The 22,033-nt window shown below is 39.7% G+C and overlaps 1 protein-coding gene across 1 annotated transcript; it reads right to left on the bottom strand.

Moving 5' to 3' along the window:
• Positions 1-2,750: 2,750 nt before the first annotated feature.
• C1GALT1C1 (C1GALT1 specific chaperone 1) lies at positions 2,751-6,801 on the bottom strand. The gene is made up of 2 exons (XM_007464421.1): positions 6,586-6,801; positions 2,751-4,506 (listed from the first exon to the last, which is right to left on the bottom strand). Exon 2 carries the CDS (start codon positions 4,499-4,501, stop codon positions 3,545-3,547), a length of 957 nt encoding a protein of 318 aa, XP_007464483.1. The 5' UTR covers positions 4,502-4,506; positions 6,586-6,801; the 3' UTR covers positions 2,751-3,544.
• Positions 6,802-22,033: the final 15,232 nt, after the last annotated feature.

The following is a 22,033-nucleotide window of genomic DNA, read 5'->3' as shown; positions in this document are numbered from 1 at the left end:
AAAAAAAAAAAAAGCCAAGGGGTCTAATCTATACTTTGCTCCAAATCCAATGTTTTGAGAAAGAAGGTCTAGCGATTGAACTTGTGCAAGGAGATGGCCTGGGGCCTGCTGAAAGTCAGGTTGCAGTTTCCACTGCATTCAAGAAAACCAGAAAGATAAATATAACTTTTAGAAGAAACTTGAAGTTTTCTCTCATTCACATCTCAGCCAGTGAGCCTCACAGTTCCAGAACTGGTTAGACCTGTGTTGTCCAATATAGTAGGCATTACCCAGCCATATGTAAAATACAATTCCCATTAGACCTCCACTCTTCCCAACTCTCTTCCCAATAACAGAGTGGAGTTAGGGTTATAGTTTTTGGCTGTTGAATGCATGATGATCAAATCTGTAACCGTGACTTCTGTAGCACAATTTTCTGTTACTGAATCCAATTTTATCTACAAGACTAGGTACAAATAAGTTCAAGGAGACAGCATATTATTTAAGACAACTAACATTTTATAAAGGAATACTCATGTATAAAAATAGAATCAAGGGCTTCCCTGGTGGCGCAGTGGCTGAGAGTCCGCCTGCCGAGGCAGGGGACACGGGTTCGTGCCCCGGTCTGGGAAGATCCCACATGCCACGGAGCGACTGGGCCCGTGAGCCATGGCCGCTGAGCCTGCGTGTCCGGAGCCTGTGCTCTGCAGCGGGAGAGGCCACAACAGTGAGAGGCCCGCGTACCCAAAAAAAAAAAAAAAAAAAAATACAATCAAGAGCATCAATTTGGTTTAAAAAGCAACTGTTACTTTAGTACCCACTAGGAAATCAAACAATGGAATGCATTTTCTGATACATTTATTACTATACCTTGATACACTAATGTAATTGAAGGCGATATAGTAGAAAAAGTTTTAAGATACTGGTGTTGGGGGCAATGTGACACTTGTAAACTGGGTGTCACACTCAGTGAGATACTGTTTATCACTGCACTCACACTGAATATGATTTGGTTTGTAGTAATTACATCTGAGACCACATATTTGGGTGCTTGATAAAAGGGTTTTATTATTTTTCAAAATTAATAACCTTTCATTTTAATCAAGAGCCCCAGTGAGGGCTCAGTGAGGGCCCAGTGTTTTAATACAAAGGGTTTTACACACTACTCTGATGATCAATAATTTGAAGCCCGAGGCCCTCTTGAGGAAATTCTTTCTGGCTTGCAAAAGCTGTAGGAGACCATTAACATCATGAAGCCAGTTACAAGAAAAATTAACCTCTAAAATGTCATGGTTTCACACCCTATGGGGGCTTATGGATCTGACTTAATATGGCATGTGCAGGCCCCATTTTAGGACAAATCAGCTCCAGGTGTTTCACACATTTATAAACACAAAAGCTGTTGTATCCACCATCCATAAAGCTTTTGGGTAGCCACCGAAATCAGGCAAATGGCAGAGTAATCCAAGGTGAATGGTGAGGTTAAGGCCTCCACACCAAAAACCGTTGGATATGGTGCAATCGTGAACATGGGAAAAATCTAAAAATTTGAACAGGTAAACAAAAGCCAGGACAGACTCAATTCAAGTAAGTGAAACTGCCAGACTTCCGAAAGGAGTTCTTCAAAGAAGACTTCCACAGAACTCGTTTGCTCTGCAGGAGTAAATAAATCTCAACTGATATATTTTTATCCAAGCCACAGCTGAGAGCTTGATTAACTGGGAAACAATACAGTTAAATGACATTACATTCTTTATAGTCACCACTCCAACTTCAATATTTGCATAGAGAAGTACAGAGGGTTACACTGAAATTGTGTATGCTGAGGGATGCCACTAAATTAGCTCCCAAAAAAAAAAAAAAAAAAAAATACAATCAAGAGCATCAATTTGGTTTAAAAAGCAACTGTTACTTTAGTACCCACTAGGAAATCAAACAATGGAATGCATTTTCTGATACATTTATTACTATACCTTGATACACTAATGTAATTGAAGGCGATATAGTAGAAAAAGTTTTAAGATACTGGTGTTGGGGGCAATGTGACACTTGTAAACTGGGTGTCACACTCAGTGAGATACTGTTTATCACTGCACTCACACTGAATATGATTTGGTTTGTAGTAATTACATCTGAGACCACATATTTGGGTGCTTGATAAAAGGGTTTTATTATTTTTCAAAATTAATAACCTTTCATTTTAATCAAGAGCCCCAGTGAGGGCTCAGTGAGGGCCCAGTGTTTTAATACAAAGGGTTTTACACACTACTCTGATGATCAATAATTTGAAGCCCGAGGCCCTCTTGAGGAAATTCTTTCTGGCTTGCAAAAGCTGTAGGAGACCATTAACATCATGAAGCCAGTTACAAGAAAAATTAACCTCTAAAATGTCATGGTTTCACACCCTATGGGGGCTTATGGATCTGACTTAATATGGCATGTGCAGGCCCCATTTTAGGACAAATCAGCTCCAGGTGTTTCACACATTTATAAACACAAAAGCTGTTGTATCCACCATCCATAAAGCTTTTGGGTAGCCACCGAAATCAGGCAAATGGCAGAGTAATCCAAGGTGAATGGTGAGGTTAAGGCCTCCACACCAAAAACCGTTGGATATGGTGCAATCGTGAACATGGGAAAAATCTAAAAATTTGAACAGGTAAACAAAAGCCAGGACAGACTCAATTCAAGTAAGTGAAACTGCCAGACTTCCGAAAGGAGTTCTTCAAAGAAGACTTCCACAGAACTCGTTTGCTCTGCAGGAGTAAATAAATCTCAACTGATATATTTTTATCCAAGCCACAGCTGAGAGCTTGATTAACTGGGAAACAATACAGTTAAATGACATTACATTCTTTATAGTCACCACTCCAACTTCAATATTTGCATAGAGAAGTACAGAGGGTTACACTGAAATTGTGTATGCTGAGGGATGCCACTAAATTAGCTCCCAGGAAAATTATTAACCTTTATAATTAATTTTCACTTTTTCTCTCAGGGATAGATTTCAACTTTCACTTTAACAGTGGTTGGGAACATTCCCTTTATTGCTTGGTTGTGTATTTTGAGAAAGCAAATCCACTGGCACTTGCGAAGGCTTAGAACATAAACCAACATTAGAAGTAACAGAAACGCATAGCTAAAAGTTTTACTTTAATCACAAATTCACAACTAGAGATTTCATTTGCATATCTTAGAAAGCTAAAAAGACATGTTAAATTTTTTAACCAATCAGCAAAAACATGTGCCACACATTTTTAATGTTCATAATTTAGAATTTATCACATAAATATATTATTTATAAATATATCCTTTATTTGTAAAATTATTATTATTAAAACATTTCTTTCCAACACAGTTGAAATTTTCATGTGTCTTAAGGAAAAAAACCCCACCTTATTTTAAAATGTATTACTAAACTTCAATGTGTGAATAAACCAGTGCCACCAAACTGAAAAAGAACAAAAAAAGAAAAGAAACATACTGCTGTGTTGGATATGCAGTTGTTACTACAAATAACACCACATGTCCTACACGGTGATCATATACATGCTCTTGTTTCTTCTCAGTCATTATCAGAACCATTTGGAGGTAGGAAAACCAATGCATCATTGAAAATATGCCCAAATGCCCTAAGACGGTATACCCCGTACATCATTACATGCATCTGATTAGGCGTCAGTCCATTAAAAGTAACAGCCATATCTGAACAACATCCTTCTACTACCTGGTTGGGGTGATTAGTCATTGCCTCTTTAATAAAAAGCCCAACAGACTTGGTGTTAAATACGTCTTTTCCTTCAGCATCTTCTGCATTTTCTGCAAATACTCCAGCGTATTTCAGGCAGACTGCTAGCTGCTTATCTTCAGATATCTTCCAAATCATCCCTCCCTGTTCAGGACACTTTTCAGGAATACCGAGAAGGCTGTTGAGTCTTTTCATTGATTCTACACTTAAGACAATTCCTCCTTCCATACTCACATACTCGAGGTCTCCAGATTTTATAGTGTGGCCTAGATAGAAAGGTTGTGATGGATCCTTTTTTAACAAAAAGTACTTTAAGTTTTCAATAATAGCAAACGTAGTGGGGCGTGCAAGGAAGAACCAGTTGTATTGGTCTCTATATTTATCAAAGGCGTATTTGTAAGCTTTTCTCATCATTAACCACATGTCATTTGTTTCCATGTTAATTGCCTCAAACACTTTAACATTTTCAGAACTGAAGAACTCTGCTTTGTCACAGTGTTTGGTCCAAGTCTCCTTCACTGCAGCCCAGAGACTCACATCTTTGGGTTTGACAAGGATGATACAGTATACTCGAAAGCTCTTACTGAGCTCCATGCGTTCATCCTCTGAAATTTTCAAGATATCTTCTTTATTAGGAGCTTGTAGGTGATGATGCTCATGGTGGTGCATTCTATTTCCATGACCAATCCTAATGTGTCCTAGCATAGTGATCAAGGCACAGAAAATGCTTCCCAGCATTACACCCTTCAAAAATGAACTGCTTTCAGAAAGCATTTTTCCTGTAAAGAAGAAAAAGATCCTTAGGATACTTAATAGAAAAGGAGTCTAGTGATTTGATTTGATATTCCCCCTATACTTACATTTTGCTCTTAATGTTAAAAAAAAAAAGGCTCCCAAGCTTGAAATCGAGTCAGTGCAAGTAGCACAAGAGAGTCTTAAGAATTTTTTGCTTCCAATGATACCTGATTACTGTTCAGTACAAAGTGGAACTTTGCAGCAACACCTTGCTGCCATAGAATTTTCTGGGAGGCTATTTTTGCACTTCATCTATAGGGATTTAATTAACCAAGTACTAAACCAAAGCACTAACCCCAGAAACTGATATTACAGAGGTTGTCTGTCCATCATTCTCTTTAAAGGAATTTCATTTCACAAGCTTGCATTATATTATTTAAATACCTCTGCGGATATAAATGGACTTTTACAACAAAACCTTAAATTGAAGAGATAAAACCACCTACAATTGGTAAATCACCAATGGTATCTGTGCTGGCCTCTGTTCTCAACCTAGTGCTTTATTTAACTGATGGCTGCTGTCCTTAGGTGTTTTGAGTACATCTTGGAATTGATACCATATATGTTAATATTTACCCTTTTGTTCCTAAGACTAAATGGTTTCCAATACAGTATCTCAACTAACTGATGTATAATAATAAAAGCCCATAATGAAAATAGCTAAATTATTTGGATGAGAACTGAGTCAATATAGGCATATCTGGGGACTATTAATGAACATTTTTTATTTCCTCCAAAGGCATTTTCTTATTCTTTGGGGAAGTAAAAAGGGAAAAGTCTACACTTTTATTTCAATTAGAAATTAAAAGAAAACCCAACATTAAATACAACTGTTGAGATTTTCCCAATCTCCCTTCTATCTCCACAAGGAATGTTCTACTGAGCTACTTAGATTTTCCATTTGTTTCTTAAAGTTGAAAGTGGCCTTAGAAGCTATCTAATGTCACTTTTCTCATTTTACAGATAGGGAAACAGAGGGTCCACAGAGGTTAGGTAACTGACCCAAAGTCACAGTCAGCAATAGAACTGAACTAGAAATCAGATATCCTGGCATCAGTTTAATGGTTTTTCTATTACAGAATAAAGATCTCAACAGTGCTTCCACCCATATTATTGAGAATTTAATAAAAAGTTACTGAATAACCTTGTTTTCCTACAAATGGAAAAACATGTAGGATCTGTTAACCATAATTGCTATTTTGCATCCAGCATCACCGTACTGTTACAAGGAAACCATCCCTTGGTTTTCTTCTAGAGGAAATGGACTTTGACCTCCATTACCTTAGAAGGACAACGTGTGGAACAACTTGACATGTAATTCCTAAGAAGGGGTGGGGAGTCGGGTGGGAAAGAGGCAGGACAGCTTTCCTGTGTCACTCACAGAACTTGGTCAACAAACACAGCTCTAAGGAAAAGAAAGTTCACAGGAAACAAGCTCTGCTTGTTTTAGAATTGTCAGATGCACTCCAAAATGAATTATTTTATATAGGATTTTGGCATTTCATATTACACAATTTTCAATATGTCTGGCCATTATATAATAATTCACTAGTGTCTCTTAGACTGATAATGGTATATGTACGTCAGAATTCTTCCTGATGGGGATACTACTTATGAATCATTTGCACAAAGTTTTCTAAGGAGTAGCATCTAGAGATGCACATGATAGGATATTTGGTGCAGAGGCAAGGGAAACTTAAAACCGCACACGAGCACAAGCGAGGCAGAAACGACCGGAGTGGTTTTTGAGATGAATCCTTTTAGATGAAGGCGGTTGGGGTGGAGTATGGAAAAGGGAGGAGGATGAAATGGAGAACAAAAGTGAGGGAGAGAACATGGTCATCTCAACACCCCAAGGAAGGGCCGAGGGAGCGCCTCTAGGAAGCCGGCGCTCTAACTAACCCCCTCACTGTTCCTCACACTGCACCTGCCCGGACACACCGCGTGGAGTACGCTGGGAGTGGGCCAGGGCCCAAGCCTTCCCCGGAGAGGGGCGGGGTCAGGCCGCTCTGGGAGCTGCTCCGCGGGTAGCTCCAGGTGCGGGCCGATGCCCCAGCACTCACCCGCGTCTAGAGCGGCTCAGGGGCGGTAAAGCGCAGCCGCGCACGGGTTTCCTCTCACGTTCGCGCGCCACTCGGTTACGTTCCTGTTCGGGCTGCTCTACATGCAGGCGGTTTCTTCTCGTTGGTTTCGCTAAAGGTGGTGAGGGCCCGGAAGTAGACGCCGCAACGGCGCGGGCAGCGGGGCGGGGCAAAGGAGCCCTAGGCCAGGCGGAGCCGCCCACCCGTGCCGACGTCGGAAGGGCCCGCGCGCACGCAGCGCGCCTTTTCTCCCCGCCCCGTGCCGAGTTCAGAGAAGCGCGTCCTGCTAGCGTGACCCGCACGCTCACCCGTACCCAATGGGACGCCCAGAGAGGCGTGCGTGCGTACGACCCGCTGACACGTCCCACCGCTTCATTTTCCGGTTGTGGAAACTGCGAGAGAGAGGTAGAGTGTTTCACCGGACTGAGATCGTATCAGGTCTCAATGGTTTCACTGACAAGCACCTCAGGCACTGCACCCTCCCATTGACAAGAGGGCGCTCCACCCTGTACTGGGCTGGGATTAAATGCAGGCCAATAGTCGTTGAATTATGAGGGCAAGGATCACTAAGGTTATTGGAACGGCATCTGAAGCCCCACTGTCCGGTTTCCAATCCTGTCTTCACCGCGTCCTTTGGTATGCTGGGAAAGTTACTTCACCTCGCTATGCCTGTTTCCTCCTTTGTAAAGTACAGAAAGTATCACGGTAGTGCTATCATGGAAGATTAAATGAGATAGTGCCTTTGACTCCATTAGCAAAAGACGAAGCATGCAGTAAGCATTCGTTAACTGTTAGCTGTTATATCACTCACCCCTGTATCACTAGCACAACCTAGTGCCGCACGCAGGGGACAGTACATATTTGTGGAATTAATGAATGTTAGAGCAACAGATGAGGAAACAGGACCAGAAAGGATAAGGAACTTTCTAAAGGCCACACAGTAATTAATGGCAGAGGTGGGACTAGAATTCAGCTCTAATTATAAGTGTAGAGCTCTCCGCTAAACATGTGATCTGTCCTTTAAAATTCATTTTTGTGGCAGAAAGCGTTTTTTGCTAAAAAGCACGAAGTCTTAACAAATTTTTAAAATGTACTGTCACCAGTTTCCATCTAAATAACTTTGAGTGGTGATTTACTCAGGCCTGAGTTCCTAAAGACACGTACATTTGAGTATTTGCAATGACCCAGTTTAAGTAGACTGAAGGTTTCAAGAAGCACTGAAACAATGAACAAATAGATTTTAGGCAATTACTGTCCTGGCAGCACTACCCTAAATTCTGGAGATATAGTGGTGAACAAAATTAGCCCCCTTCCTTCAAGGAGCTCTCAGTCTAGCAGGGAAGAAAGACATTAAACAATTCATTACAAATACATTGTTGTATGTTCTCCAAAGGAATACAAAAATGAATTCTAGAACTGGAAAAGAACTTATGACTGCAGAGTATCTCCACTATATTTTCTTAAATAACATATATTGTCAATTGTCACATATATATAAATATATGTGTGTATATATATATATTTAAGTGAAACAAGTTGCAGAATAATGTGTATAGTATGATTATACTTTGGTGAAAACAAACAGAATTTTACATATGTGCACATATGTTTGATCTGTTTGTATGAGCAAGGGAAGTTGTGGAAGGCTGCTCAGCAGGCTATTAATATTGATCACATCAGGAGGTCGACGTGTGATGATTAGCTTTGTGTTTATACATCCTCCTATTGCCTTGTTTCACTGGTTATAACAAACATTTGTTATTTTTGAATTTGAAGAACAGCAAATAAAAAGACCTTTAAAATTAGAGGGACAAAAAGAATAAGAGGAAAAGATACCAGTAAAAATACCTTTTAGAGAGTGCGGACAGCCAGTCTCTCCTTGCAAAAAGGGACCAAGGAAAGACAGAGATGGCACTCAGAATTCAGAGACAGTGGCAAGGAGTCAGTTTAAGATGCTGCTTCCTTCTAGTACAGGAAGGAATACCAAACTGGAAGTACTGATACAAGATGCTCTGAAACAGAGTAAACCATGGAATTTTCAACACCAAAAGTGCTGTCAATGAGAGATTGTCTAAGAACCCAGTTCTCTACTTAAAGCAGAGCTTAAACATACTTTGCATTTGAAGTGAGGTTAGTGAGATGGTTGATTTGTAGTTAGGTGATTCATTTTAAAAATGCCATTCCACATCGTAGCCCTAATTTTAAAAATACATGCAATTAGTTTCCGCTAAAATTAAAAATATTTATAAATATTCTTTGGCCCAGCTAACCCATTTCTTGTAATCTCTCCCCCAGAAATTAAAGCACCAGAATGTAAGGCTAAATGTATAAGGTCAAATGCATTGTTGTTGATAATAGTGGGAAATATCCATCAATAAGAGAATGGTTGAATTAATTACGGTGCATCCATATAGTGTAACATTAAGCATAAAATAAACAGCTTATCTCACCTGCACTAAACACTTCAGTAAACACACTAACCTGCTCCTTGTGTGTGGGGGGCTGAGGGTTGCTTTTGAATTTGGTTGCCTTCATGTACCCAGCAGGTAAGGCAAGATTGCATTAAAAACTGACAACACTGCATTTTTGGTAAAGTCCTCCCGCCAAGTGCATGCATTATTCAGCATGAGAAGTCATTAATTTTTAGTAATTGGCAATCACTTGCATTTGAACATTCAAATTTTCGAAATCTGTCCAAAGGCCTTTGGGAAATTAACATGACTTTCTACAACAGTTCAGTGGAATAATAAATATTGAAGAAAATCTAAGGTGGATTGTTTTCTGCATAACATCATTTTGAAGGGTTAAAAATGTCTTCTGTGTTTACCAAAATTAATAGCTATAATATATGAACCTCTTCTGCCCAGAATTTCACAACTGTTCATCTTTAATAAACAAATTCCCTTGTCTGAGCAAATTCATTATTGTTTCCATTTGAGTGTAGTTTGGTCCCTAAATGAATCTCATTTGTGTTTTCAGGCATATTCATGCTTGCAATCTCATTTTAAAATGTTTTTCCATTTGATGACCATCTGGAAGCTTTCCTTTTTTAAAATTAACAAACCCATTTGCCTGCCAACAAATATGTATTAAGTGTTTACAGTAGGTCAGGCTCTGTGTTAGGTATTGTTTTTTTCAAAAGCCTTTTTTTTATTATGGGGAACTTCAAACATATACCGAAATAGAAAAGTATAATGAAATCACGTGTACTTTTTAAGGAAGCTTCAACATCCTCAATTCAAAGCCAATCTTATTACATCTATACTCTTTCCACTTCCCTCCTTTCCATATTATTGTGAAGCACTTCTGGGACATGTCATTTCATCCATAAACATTTAAAAATGTATAAGAGATAAGGGCTTCTTAAAAAACCCCACAATACCACTAGAAAACTAAAAAATGAATAATTCCTTAATAGACTTATGGAATTACTTGACAGTGTTCAAATTACCAATAATATCACAAGTGTTGTGGTATTTTAATAATCTGAAGCAGAATCTAAATAGTCTACACATAGTGATCGAGTTTTGTGTCTTTTAAGTCTCTTTGGTCTATAGGTTTCTCTTTTTCTCTCTCCCTCTTGACATTTCTTTGTTAAAGAAGTCTGGTTGTTTGTCTTGTACATTTACCCAGTCTGGTGCAGATAGCCTCATTCTGGTTCCTTTAACATGTTTCTCTGCTGTTTGTGTTCCTTATAAATGGGTAGTTGGATCTAAAGTAGGGTTGCCAGATTTAGCAAATAGAAATACAGAGTTCCCAGTTAAAATTGAATTTCAGATAAACAATGAATACTTTTTTAGTATAAGTGTGTCCCAAATTTAGTGTATGGGACATACTAAATATTGCATGGGACATGCTTACACTAACAGTATTATTTGTTGCTTATCTGAAATTCAGTTTTAACTGGGCATCCTGAAATTCATCTGGCAACTATAACCCTAATCTAAAAGCTTTGTTTGATTCAGGTTCAATTTTTTTGGGGGGAGGGAGGGGGTGCAAAATTACTTCATAGATGGTGGCATGTGCTTCCTTCAGGAACATTATGTCTGGTTGTCTTTTTTTTAATGTTTTATTTATTTTGTTTTGTTTATTTTTGGCTGCATTGGGTCTTCGTTGCTGTGCACGGGCTTCTAGTTGCGGCGAGTAGGGGCTGCTCTTCGTTTTAGTGCATGGGCTGTAGGTGCGCAGGCTTCAGTAGTTGTGGCACGTGGGCTCAGTAGTTGTGGCTCACGGGCGCTAGAGCACAGGCTCAGTAGTTGTGGCACATGGGCTTAGTTGCTCCGCGGCATGTGGGATCTTCTGGACCAGGGCTCGAACCCGTGTCCCCTGCATTGGCAGGTAGAGTCTTAACCACTGTGCCACCAGGGAAGCCCTGTCTGGTTGTCTTTGTGATGATAGCTGCCATTGATGCCTAGATCCATAATTCATTAGGGTTGCAATATGGTGGTCTTCTAATTTTCCAAGGCATATTTTTAAGAGGAAGTTTGGTGTAGTGATTAAGAAGTCAGGCTCTGGCATAGGAAAGACTTGGCTTAAGCTCTGGCTCAGCTACTTTCCTAGTTGTGTGACCTAGGGCAAGTTAGGTCACTTCTCTCGGCCTTAGCTTCCTCATCTGTAAAACAAGGTTAATAGTAGTACCTATCTCATAAGATTTTTTTTTGAGGATCAAATGAGTTAAGGTATGTGGAGGATTTAGAACGGTGTCTAGCACACAATAGATGCTCCTAAGAGCCGGCTATTATGTCTAATGAGACTCTTGAAGAATTATGGCCTTTCAAATTCAGGATTTCCCAATATTAAAAACTTTAAATCCTCCACTCAGCAGTTATATTTTCACATAATTAATAAAAATAACAATAAGGATGTATTTAACGAACAGCATCTCCTATTTGTCCAGTGCTTTGCAGTTAACAAAGGCCTTCCTCACATGATTCCATTCTCATTTGATCCTCATAGCAGCCTGTTAATCAGGACTGGTCTTATCTGTTTTTAAATCTGAAGAATCTTGGACTTAGGGAGGTGACTTGCTCAACTCGTAACACAGCTAGAAAGTCACACAGTAGAGTAGGGACTGAGTCCTAGTACAAGGCTCTTTTGAGGGAAAACATTGAGTGAGGAAAATTGTGTGGTCCTCCCTCTGTGCAACACTTTCATTTCTTGGTTCCGGGGACAACACTATCTTGTTTTCTTTTTCAACTTTTCAGCTTCTTGTTTCTTTCCCATACTAATCCCTCCTCGTCCCCATCCTCAGTCTCTTTCTTCTCTTCAAAGTGTAGTTTTTCCCCAGGGTTCTATCCTTGGGCCATTTTTATTGTTATATTCTCTCCCTTTAATAAATACTCAGTAGCTTCATCTATTCAAATAGTTTCAACGATTCTCTCTGGGAAGATGATTTCCACATCTATATTTCTGGCCTCTACCTCTTGAATTTTGGACCCCAAATTTCAGTTGCCTGCTTGATATCTCCATATGGCTGTTTCAGACAGAATCTTACATTCAATGGGACTGCTTATCTGGATCCTGGTTTTAACCAATCAACTATATAAATCAAAGAAACAAGGGGCCAATTGAGGAAGTTTGAATAATTACTGATGACATTAAGTATTTGATGACATTAAAGGCTTAATGTTACCTTTTTAAGTGAGATAATTATATGTGGCTATGTTAGGAATATCTTTCAGAAATACATACTGAAGTGTTTATGGATAATATCATATGATGTCCGGGATTTACTTCAAAATAATCCCGTTGGGGAGAGAAGGAATAGGTAAGGGTATTGATTGGCTGTGAGTTGATAATTGTTGAGTTAGGTAGTGGGTATATGGGACTTCAATATCCTATTCTCTCTTTTCCTCTATGTTTTGAAATTTGCATAACAAAAAATTTTTAAAGCTTAAATAGGCCCCAAACTGAATTGATTAACCTTGTCTAAATCCACCTCCTGACAATCATTTCCTCTTATCTTCCCAGTCACTTATTATGAAAACCAAAGCTCTTGGTTTCTTCCTTCTCCCTGACCTCTACACCCAATCAATTGCTAAGTCAGGCCGAGCCTCACTTCACAGTGAATCCTGCTTCTGTCCTCTCCCATTCAAACTGCCACCACTCTCTTAAGTCCCTAATTACTTCTTGCCTGCACTAGTTTAATAGCATTCATAAATTTCTCTCCATTTCCAGTCCCTCCTCACTTGGTATATGTGAAGCATCTAGCATAGTGCTTGGTACTTAGTCCCTTCTCCATTTCTCCTCAATAGTGAGTTCCTCTTCCTTCCTGCTGCCTGCTTAACCCTCTGATGCCATCTCCCTTCCCTGAGACTGCTTCTCACTCCCTATCAGAACTGTTTTCTTTCCCATCCCTCCTGGATCCTGCACCCTCACTGCTGCCTCCAGTCCACCCAGCTGCTATGCTTTGTGGAGGAAGCACGTGTCTGAATAAAGAATGATTTCTCAGTTCCAAAGTTAGAGCGGGGTTTTTCATAGCTGTAGGTGAGTGGAGTCTTTACGTACAGACGAAACAGGCATACTAAGTGTGAGTAAAAGAGAAGCAAGTTTTAAAGCTGCCTCTTGTCCCCTCAACTCATTGGAGAAGAAGAGGCACGATCTCTAGTCCAGAGGGATCAGCTTCTAGATCCAGGCAGGCTAGGGCAAATGCCAATAGCAAAGAAGGAGCTGGGTGGATATTATTCCAGCAAGCTGGGGACTTCTTGACGAAATACCTCTTGCCTAGTCTGGCTAAGGGAGGAAGAGCAAGAACTGCCTCCGGTGGGTCTCATAGAAGCAGCATCAGCAGTATGGATTGGGCGAAGGTCCTGTTGCTCAGGGCTGTCCCAGAGAAATAGAACCCTTACTTTTGGTGGCCTGCCTAGGTGTAGTTCTGTCTGTTTTGGAGAGCAGCCAGGCATTCAGGAGCTGGGCTGACCAAGCACAAAAAACCCCCCTATCCTTTAAAAAAAATTCTGTAAATCAATCACATTCTTGCATTTTAAGCATAACACTTGCAACTAAAACCAAACTACTGTTTTATAATCAAGATGCATCTGCCTATTTTATATTTAAGGCCCACAGGCTTCAACTAATTTAGGGGACCATCTGGTGAGAAAGAGAGAAAGTCTTATTACAAAGTGGTATTTGTTTGCAGGCTCAGGCCTCAGAAAGGATTGTCCTGGGGATCCCAACCAATTTCCAGTGCTCCTGACTTAGAAAGGCATGGCTCTGGAGTCAAATAGATCAGATTCAGTTCCTCCTGCAACATTAACAAACTGGTGTCTTGAGCCATAGGACTTCTGAGGTTTGAATTTCCTCAGTTTCCTCATATGTAAAATGGGAATTTGATTATACCTGAAGTTGCTGGGAAGATAAAGGAGATAAAGTCTCCCAGAGGGAGCCTAGAAACATTGCTTCCTTTCCCTTGATCCATAACTTAATCTTCCATCTTATTCCCTCTGAGCCTTGCTCTTCTTGCCTACTTTGTGTAATACCCACTTTCACATGGATAGACGTGGGCATGCTTTTACACTGAGCTTTGAACAAAAGTTCTGAAAAATCAGCTTTATTCCAATGCTGTTATTTGTTCACTTCTACAGAAGTTAAAGAATTGAAATGGAATTGCCCTGGGATGCAGTGGTCAGAGGGCAATTTTGCCTCTTCTGCAGTATGCTAAGCAAATCTATTCTCAAAATCCTCCTGTCCTACATTTAAGTAGTTGAAAGGATTAGACCAGTTAGCTGGGACAAGTGCCAGTTGCAGCTCAGGGGCGGGAGGAGAGGGAGTTAGAAAGCAGGTTGGTTAGAGATGGAAAATCTGGAAATGGGGATGCTCTTTGATTTTAACTAGATAACTGCTACTTAGGTGACAGCTTTATTTCAAGTGAGAATATGAATTTGGCTGTATTCCTAGTTAGAATCTAATGCTCAAAATTTCCTCTAAATCGAGAAACAAAATTAAAAAGTGATGATTGAGATAGGCAAATGTAATTGCTGAAGCTGAGTAGTAGCTACCTGGAACTTCATTGCACTATTTTCTATACTTTGGTGTGTGTTTGAAAATATCCATAATTAAAAGTTTTTTGTTTATGTGACAGTTATGGAACAATGGAGGTCACTCAAAAACTGGGGAGTTTGATGTCATGTCAGTAAAGCTAGTAGAGGATATTTGAACCAAAAGAACTTCTTAGAGGAAATGTGGTGATTTCTAGAATTCTTATCTAGCTAAGTGGGTTTATTTGAAGGATTAAACAGCATGCAGATTGATAGTCTTGATGGATATAATATAAATTGACCTCCAAAAGTTTTTGACAAGATCTTATGACCACTGTTTTGGGTTTGTTTGTTTTTTAGGTTTTTGTTTGTTTGTTTGGGGGCCATGCCACACTTGCAGGATCTTAGTTCCCCAACCAGGGATTGAACCCGGGGCCACAGTAGTGAAAGCGCAGAGTCCTAATCACTGGACCACCAGGGAATTCCCATGACCACTGTTTTTAAGGGAATTGAGTCACTATAGGACCTTGACCCTCTTTCCTCTCAGTAGATATCACCTTAGAAATAAGAAACAGACGTAGAGTTAAAGGAGGTTAAAGACATTATTTTGACATTTTGAAAATATGATTTCTTAGAGATTGGTGGGGAGGCTAGTTTAAAAAAAATTATTTATAAAAGATCCAAAGGAAGGAATGCACAGTGAAATCTCCAGGTAGAGAATTACATGAAACTTCCTGACAATAAAAAGCTTAGTTGATGGGAATAAACTATAAGGAAATCTCATGAATATGGGCGTGGGTATATTCACTGGTAACCATGAAGATTGGCTTTAGTTGTTGCTCTGAGTTGTTGCTAAACTACTTAGGGATATTATGAAAACCTTGCTTGGCAAGGCTCTAGGCATGAAGGCTCATTATAGAATGACTTAACAATAATTCACATATGTAAATGTACACATATGCATTTGATGCTAGAGTAGTGGCTGGGATTGATTGTGGATCACAGGAGAACAGATTTTTCTCCTCCTACAATTGGCATGTTGGAAGGTAGGTACTCTATTATGGACACCTGCAATCCATCCTGTCAGGGGCTGGGAGAGAGTGTAAAACTAAAATCTAGTAGGGAAGAAAAAATAATCTGCCCTCAGAGGCTTTCCCTTCCCTTCAGGGAGAGGATTGATAGTCTTGCTGACAGTGGAAAAAATAGGTCAAAAGCCTCCTTGTTGAGAGGTATTACCCTTCTACTTGAAGGAACAAGAATGAGAGTAGCAAGTTCTCACGTGGTGGTTGTAGAACAACACACTTCCGGATGAGAGCTGAAGAGGCAAGCTATACTCCTGACAGGACCAGCAATGTAATTTGTAGGGCTCAGTGCAAAATGAAAATGTGGGGCCCCTTGTTCATGAATTACTCAGAATTTCAAAATAGTGACAGCAGAATATTAAACCAAACATGGGCTCTTCTAAGCATGGGACCCTGTGTGATAGCACAGGTTGTATGCTCATCAAGCTGACCTTACTCCTGGGCAGCAGGAACCAGCAGGAATAGTGATAACAAAAATTCAGAAGACATAATAGAAAGGTATAAAGCAGAAAATCAAGATCATCTAAAACTCCCACCACCCTTGTTATTTTGGTGTATATATCCAAGAGATGTTTCTGTATACATATATAGACACATATTCATACAGTTTTTTATACTATGGAAATTGTATGTTAAAAAGGAGATAAGGGGGCTTCCCTGGTGGCACAGTGGTTAAGAATCCGCCTGCCAATGCAGGAGACATGGGTTTGAGCCCCAGTCCAGGAAGATCCCATATGCCGTGGAGCAACTAAGCCCGTGCGCCACAACTACTGAGCCTGCGCTCTAGAGCCCGCGAGCCACAACTACTGAGCCCACGTGCTACAACTACTGAAGCCCATGCTCCTAGAGCCTGTGCTCCGTAACAAGAGAAGCCACCGCAATGAGAAACCCGCACACCTCAACGAAGAGTAGCCCCCGCTCGCTGCAACCAGAGAAAGCCCGTGTGCAGCAACGAAGACCCAACACAGCCCAAAATAAACAAATAAATTAATAAATTTATTTTTGAAAAAAGGAGATAAGGCCCAAAATGGAGTCACTTGTGCTAAGCCCATGTCACCAAATGGAGACTTAATACATAGGAAACCTAATTACAGTTTCAGCCTCTCTTAGGAATGTAATCTTAACCAGTCAGTCTGGAATTTCCTGGTTAGCACTAAAGAGGTAATCTCCTTGATGGACCCCTGCTGTCCCCCAGAGGAAGGTAACCTTGCTTGAAACAACCAGCTCTTTGTTAGAATAACTTCCTTGTTCTGCCTCCTTCTACCTGTAAAAGTCTTCCATTTTGTACAGCTCCTCAGAGCTTTTTCCTATTTGGTAGATGGTATGCTGCCCAATTCATGAATTGTTTAATAAAGCCAATAAGATATTTAAAATTTACTCAGTTGAACTTTGTTATTTAACAGATTCGGTGGCAGCAGTGGGACTGAAGGAGACTTCTGATGGCTTCAGGGACAATGAGAAGCACAGGAGTGATACCTTGTGAACCCCTTGAGTTCTCTTTCTCGCCATTTCCGAGGGCCATGGGTAAGTTCCTCTTGGTTCTGAGCTCCACTCTCTTTGCCTTGAGCTTCCAATCTAATTGGCTTTCTGCAGTTCCACATTGGGACCTTCTGGTAGTTAGACCACAGTCCCCTATTTGACTGGAAAACCCCAGCCCTTAGTTTAGTCCCCAGATTCCACGTTGGGAATGCTGGTGATTCTGTCAGTAGTTCCCCATTTGTTTAGAATCCCAGTCTGTAGTCCCCACTTGCTGGGTCTGCTGGTTCAGTCCTTTCCCGAGTCCCAGGTTCCACATTGGGAATTGCTGGTGGTGTGTACAGGGCCTTCTCTTGTCCAGGCCACAGTAACATCTCTTGGTTACTGCTGGTGTGTTAAGGTGCACATGTTTGTTTGTCTTGTTTTGTGTAGATAAGGGCTATTGCTAATGGGATTCTTGGAAGCCAAAAGTCGCAAAATTGGTGGGCATGGGTCGAGTACTTAAAAACTGATGGAGCGGGGCCTCCCTGGTGGCGCAGTGGTTGAGAGTCCGCCTGCCGATGCAGGGGATACGGGTTCGTGCCCCGGTCCGGGAGGATCCCACATGCCGCGGAGCGGCTGGGCCCGTGAGCCATGGCCGCTGAGCTTGCGCGTCCGGCAACGGGAAAGGCTACGACAGTGACAGGCCCACATATGGCAAAAAAAAAAAAAAAAAAAAAAAAAAACTGATGGAGCACTCACCACCTAACTCTAAGATTCCTGTGTTAGGATAAGTTGATCACCAACCTCAAGAAAATTTCCATGCAATGAGGTATGCTGTAAAACACCACACAATCCCCAATGCAGCAGCACAACCCTCTTAGGTATTACAGTAGTCCCCCCATATCTGCAGTTCCACCTTCCATAGTTTCTGTTACCCCTAGTCAAACGTGGTCTGAAAGTATTAAATGGAAAATTCTAGAATTAAACAATTCATAAATTTTAAATTGCACACAATTCTGAGTAGCTTGATGAAACCTTGAGCCCTCTAGCTCCATCCTGCCCAGGATCCCCAACCAGTGACATTGTCCACTCCTGACATCCAGCCATCAACATCATCATGGCTCGATGATCTAGGATCACCCAAAGCAGATGATCCTTCTGACACGTCATAAGAAAGTCAATAGTAGCCTAACGCTACATCACAATGCCTACGTCATTCACCTCACTTCATGTCATCACATAGGCATTTATCATTTCACATCATCACAAGAAGGGTGAGTATAGTACAATAAAATATTTTGTGACAGAGACCACATTCACATAATTTTTATTACAGTATATTGTTATAATTGTTCTATTTTGTTATTAGTTATTATTGTAACTCTCTTACTGTGCCTAATTTATAAATTAAACTTTACAATATGTATGTATGTTCGTATAGGAAAAAATATATATAGGGTTTGGTACTATCCTTAGTTTCAGGCATCCACTAGGGGTCTTTCTTGGAATGTATCCCCTGTGATTAAGGACAGACTACTGTAGTTTGGCTCCAAGAGACCAAAAAGGCTTAGCTAAAAGAAATGGGATCCTTAAATTCCAAAGAGTTGAATGCACCACCTTTTGGCACACCTGCTTATTTTATGTGTAAGAACTATGGTCCCGGAAGCTATAAATATCTACAAAAATGGCAGAATCTTGCTAAAAAAATCCTAGAATTACAATGGCCATTATGGGGAATGTTCCAACTAGGCAAGATCGTTCAGTTAAGAGGTTCACTAAAAAGCAAAGGTTCCCAAATCAAACAAACAGAATGGGATACCTATTTTAATTGGTATGTAGAAGCTTCCAAAAGGCTTCTAGATTCCAAAATAGCTTCAGTGAAAATTTTGTTGTAAAAGGCTAATGGAAAATCAAAGACACAAAAGGTATCTAAAACACCACCAAGGCCTCCCGAATTACACCCTCCTAGGGGTCCATCATCAAAATGCTGTCCTAGAGATTGATATCTATTGTAATCAACTGGGATACTGGAAAAGAGATCCTCAAAGGTCCTATGCAAATTCTTCAACGTCAGCTTGAATGCCTCCATATCTACCTTCTAAGGAGGGGCCAGAGTTGATGAGACTCTGAGGGATTTTTCTAGTAAACTGCTACTTTATTCCCTTAAGCAGCCAAGGGGAAACAAAAGTTAAAATCAATTAAAAACTTTACCAAATTCTGGTAGATACCAGAGCTTACACTCTCTACTTTAAACCCCACTCAGAGCTTGCAGATGGGATCCTGGGAAAACTGGCAGAAGCTGGCTAAGGGTAATAGTTCTTGCTACAGTTGGCTGTCCCAGATCTCTGTCTGTTGTATCCTGTAGAGAAAGGAAAATAAAATACCGTTTGCACCCTCTTTGGGGGCGCCTCTTTAGTCCAAGGAATTGTTCAATACTGCCAGAAATATTTACTGTTTTTCCCGGATGAAACCTGACAAGATATTTGAAAGGATTTTTTTTTTTAAGTAGCTCTGCAGTTAGAAGTTGGCCAAATTGAAGCTGATATTCAAAGCCTATTGGGAACTTTTTTTTTTATTTTTGTGGTACGCGGGCCTCTCACTGTTGTGGCCTCTCCCGCTGTGGAGCACAGGCTCCGGATGTGCAGGCTCAGCGGCCATGGCTCACGGGCCCAGCCGCTCCGCGGCATGTGGGATCTTCCCGGACCGGGGCACGAACCCGTGTCCCCTGCACTGGCAGGCGGACTCTCAACCACTGCGCCACCAGGGAAGCCCTGGGAACTTTTTTAAAGGCCTTCTCCCCCAAGCTAAAATGAAAACTATACATCCAGGGGGAAAGAAAAACCTTCTGAAGCCTTTGTGGAAGGATTTACTAAAACATTCCAAAGACAAATATTTCTAAATCCAGAACATAGAAATATTTTGGTTTTCATCTTAGTTGGGAATCTTCTCCCTGATACAGAAAAGCAAATTGAAGATAATGTGGTTGGATGAGTGGAACAACCTATGATGCCATTTAAGTTGCAACCCAATTTCTTGAGAAATTAAAAGCAACTGTCCTTATCTTACAGATCTTTGCAAAACCAGAAATGTGGCTCCAGAAAAAATGCAAAGTCCACCTATCTTTTTTACCTATCCCAAAACCTCCCCTACTTATCTCAGAAAGCTTGTAAGTATTGTAAAAATTCTGGTCTTTAAAGAACAAAAGTCCTTCTTGGAGGAACTTGCATTCTTCCCCTGAGCCTCTGAGAAGTAAATGTTTTACCTAGTCTTTCTCTGGGAACTCTTATCTAGACCACCGCCAATTCCTGAGAATGAAAGAAAAAAGTGGGGGGAAGGCTTTTAAAAAATACAAGCTGCTATAAAAGCTCTCTTGCCCCAAATCTGGTCCACAGCTTCTATAAGGTTACTCGTTAAGGACAAATACAAATCTTCAGTGTCTTCTCCACAAATACTATTAGAAGAAGCTTTAGCCATAGCCGTTGGAGCAGGTATACTTATTTCAACTGTTCTTTTATAAGCTAGTGAGTTTTATATTATCATATCTGTCCCATGGTTAAAATTTTAGGACAAGAACTATAAAGTCTCAGCTATAAAGTTTGCATCTGTATGTTTATGTGTGTCTCTATATATGTTGTAGGTGTGTGGTATTTTTTTTTTTACCTCCAGATGGTATTGCCAAAATTAATTTGTAAAAGAGTTCTGTTTAACTGGCTTAAAGAAAATGAATGCCTATATGAATTAAGTATTTATAAAATTCTCAAAAAATATAATAGAAACTAACCCAAATGCTTTTCAGGTTCGTGTGATCTAGGAAAATATTTGGTATTAAAGCTAATTTAAATCTGTTGGTTTAATTAAAATAGACATGTCTTTAGAGTTATCAACATTGAATATAATGCAGACATACAACTTTTATTCTACCTAGGTTTATTAGTCAAATAAGTTCATGTTATCTCTGTTATAAAACTTGTCAGTAAGAAACATAACTTGGTATGATGAAGTAATCTAAGCATAATTGTTGAAAACAAGTGAATTAAATAGATGTAAATGAGATAAGAGTTTTTAGGTGAACTTTTTAGCAATAATTATATTTTACAGTATATCTATTTAAGCAGTTTCCCCAGATCTTTTTGGTAACCTGAAACCTTAAAGTTTTGCTAAGTTAAATTAAATGATAGTCATTAAATATCTAGATAATTTCCAAATAAGATGAAATACTGAAACACTAATTACTGAATGTAGGTTTATCCACTTTTGGTTTTGTTTTACAGAGCAGCTAAAGATATTTGGGTTTATTAGTAAACATGTTTTGTGCCACACTGAAAAAAAATCACTATGAAAAAGCATAAGTTTCTAGAAAATATAAAATGTTTATAAATTTGCCACAAAATGCTAATGTATAAAATAGTTCACAATTGTTTACTTATTTTCAGTAGAAATTAAAGTTTTTAAGGGTTGAAAGTTATATGTAATTAAAACTACTAGAAATAATAAGGGAAAGTTTCCGTATGCAAGGAAAGTAGGATGTATGTTTTCAGTAAAAGAAGGTATGAGGAATGGAAATGCATTTTTGTTGAGGGAAAGGAAAGTAATTTTGTCCTAAGGCTGGTTATTTCAGAATGGAAAAGAAGGAAAACATAGGACAAAATCTGAATGTAAAAAAAGAAAGTTGTAAAAGGTTTATGGGAAAGGAATCTTGGGAAATAATTTTATGCATGGTTAAGCTGGCTAAGATTAAAATGAATTTATTTGAGTGAAAAATGAGTTTTAATATCAAAAGTAGCTGGTGCAATATTAGAATTTGGTTTTTTCTCTGTTAAAAGGACAAAGATTTTGTGCACTATTGATCTGCTCTTGTAAGAGATTGTAAATGGTTTTTCTTTATCTTTTTAAATAATTTGCCTAGAAGACAAA

Source organism: Lipotes vexillifer, unplaced genomic scaffold (genome assembly GCF_000442215.2).
Source record: "Lipotes vexillifer unplaced genomic scaffold, Lipotes_vexillifer_v1.1 scaffold681, whole genome shotgun sequence".
Lineage (NCBI taxonomy): Eukaryota > Metazoa > Chordata > Mammalia > Artiodactyla > Lipotidae > Lipotes > Lipotes vexillifer.
The sequence above is the reverse complement of the archived record's forward strand: the minus strand, read 5'-3'. Positions and strand labels throughout refer to the sequence as shown.

Excerpts from the sequence above, each read along its gene's own strand:
- C1GALT1C1 (XM_007464421.1), bottom strand. The coding sequence starts at position 4,501 with ATGCTTTCTGAAAGCAGTTCATTTTTGAAGGGTGTAATGCTGGGAAGC.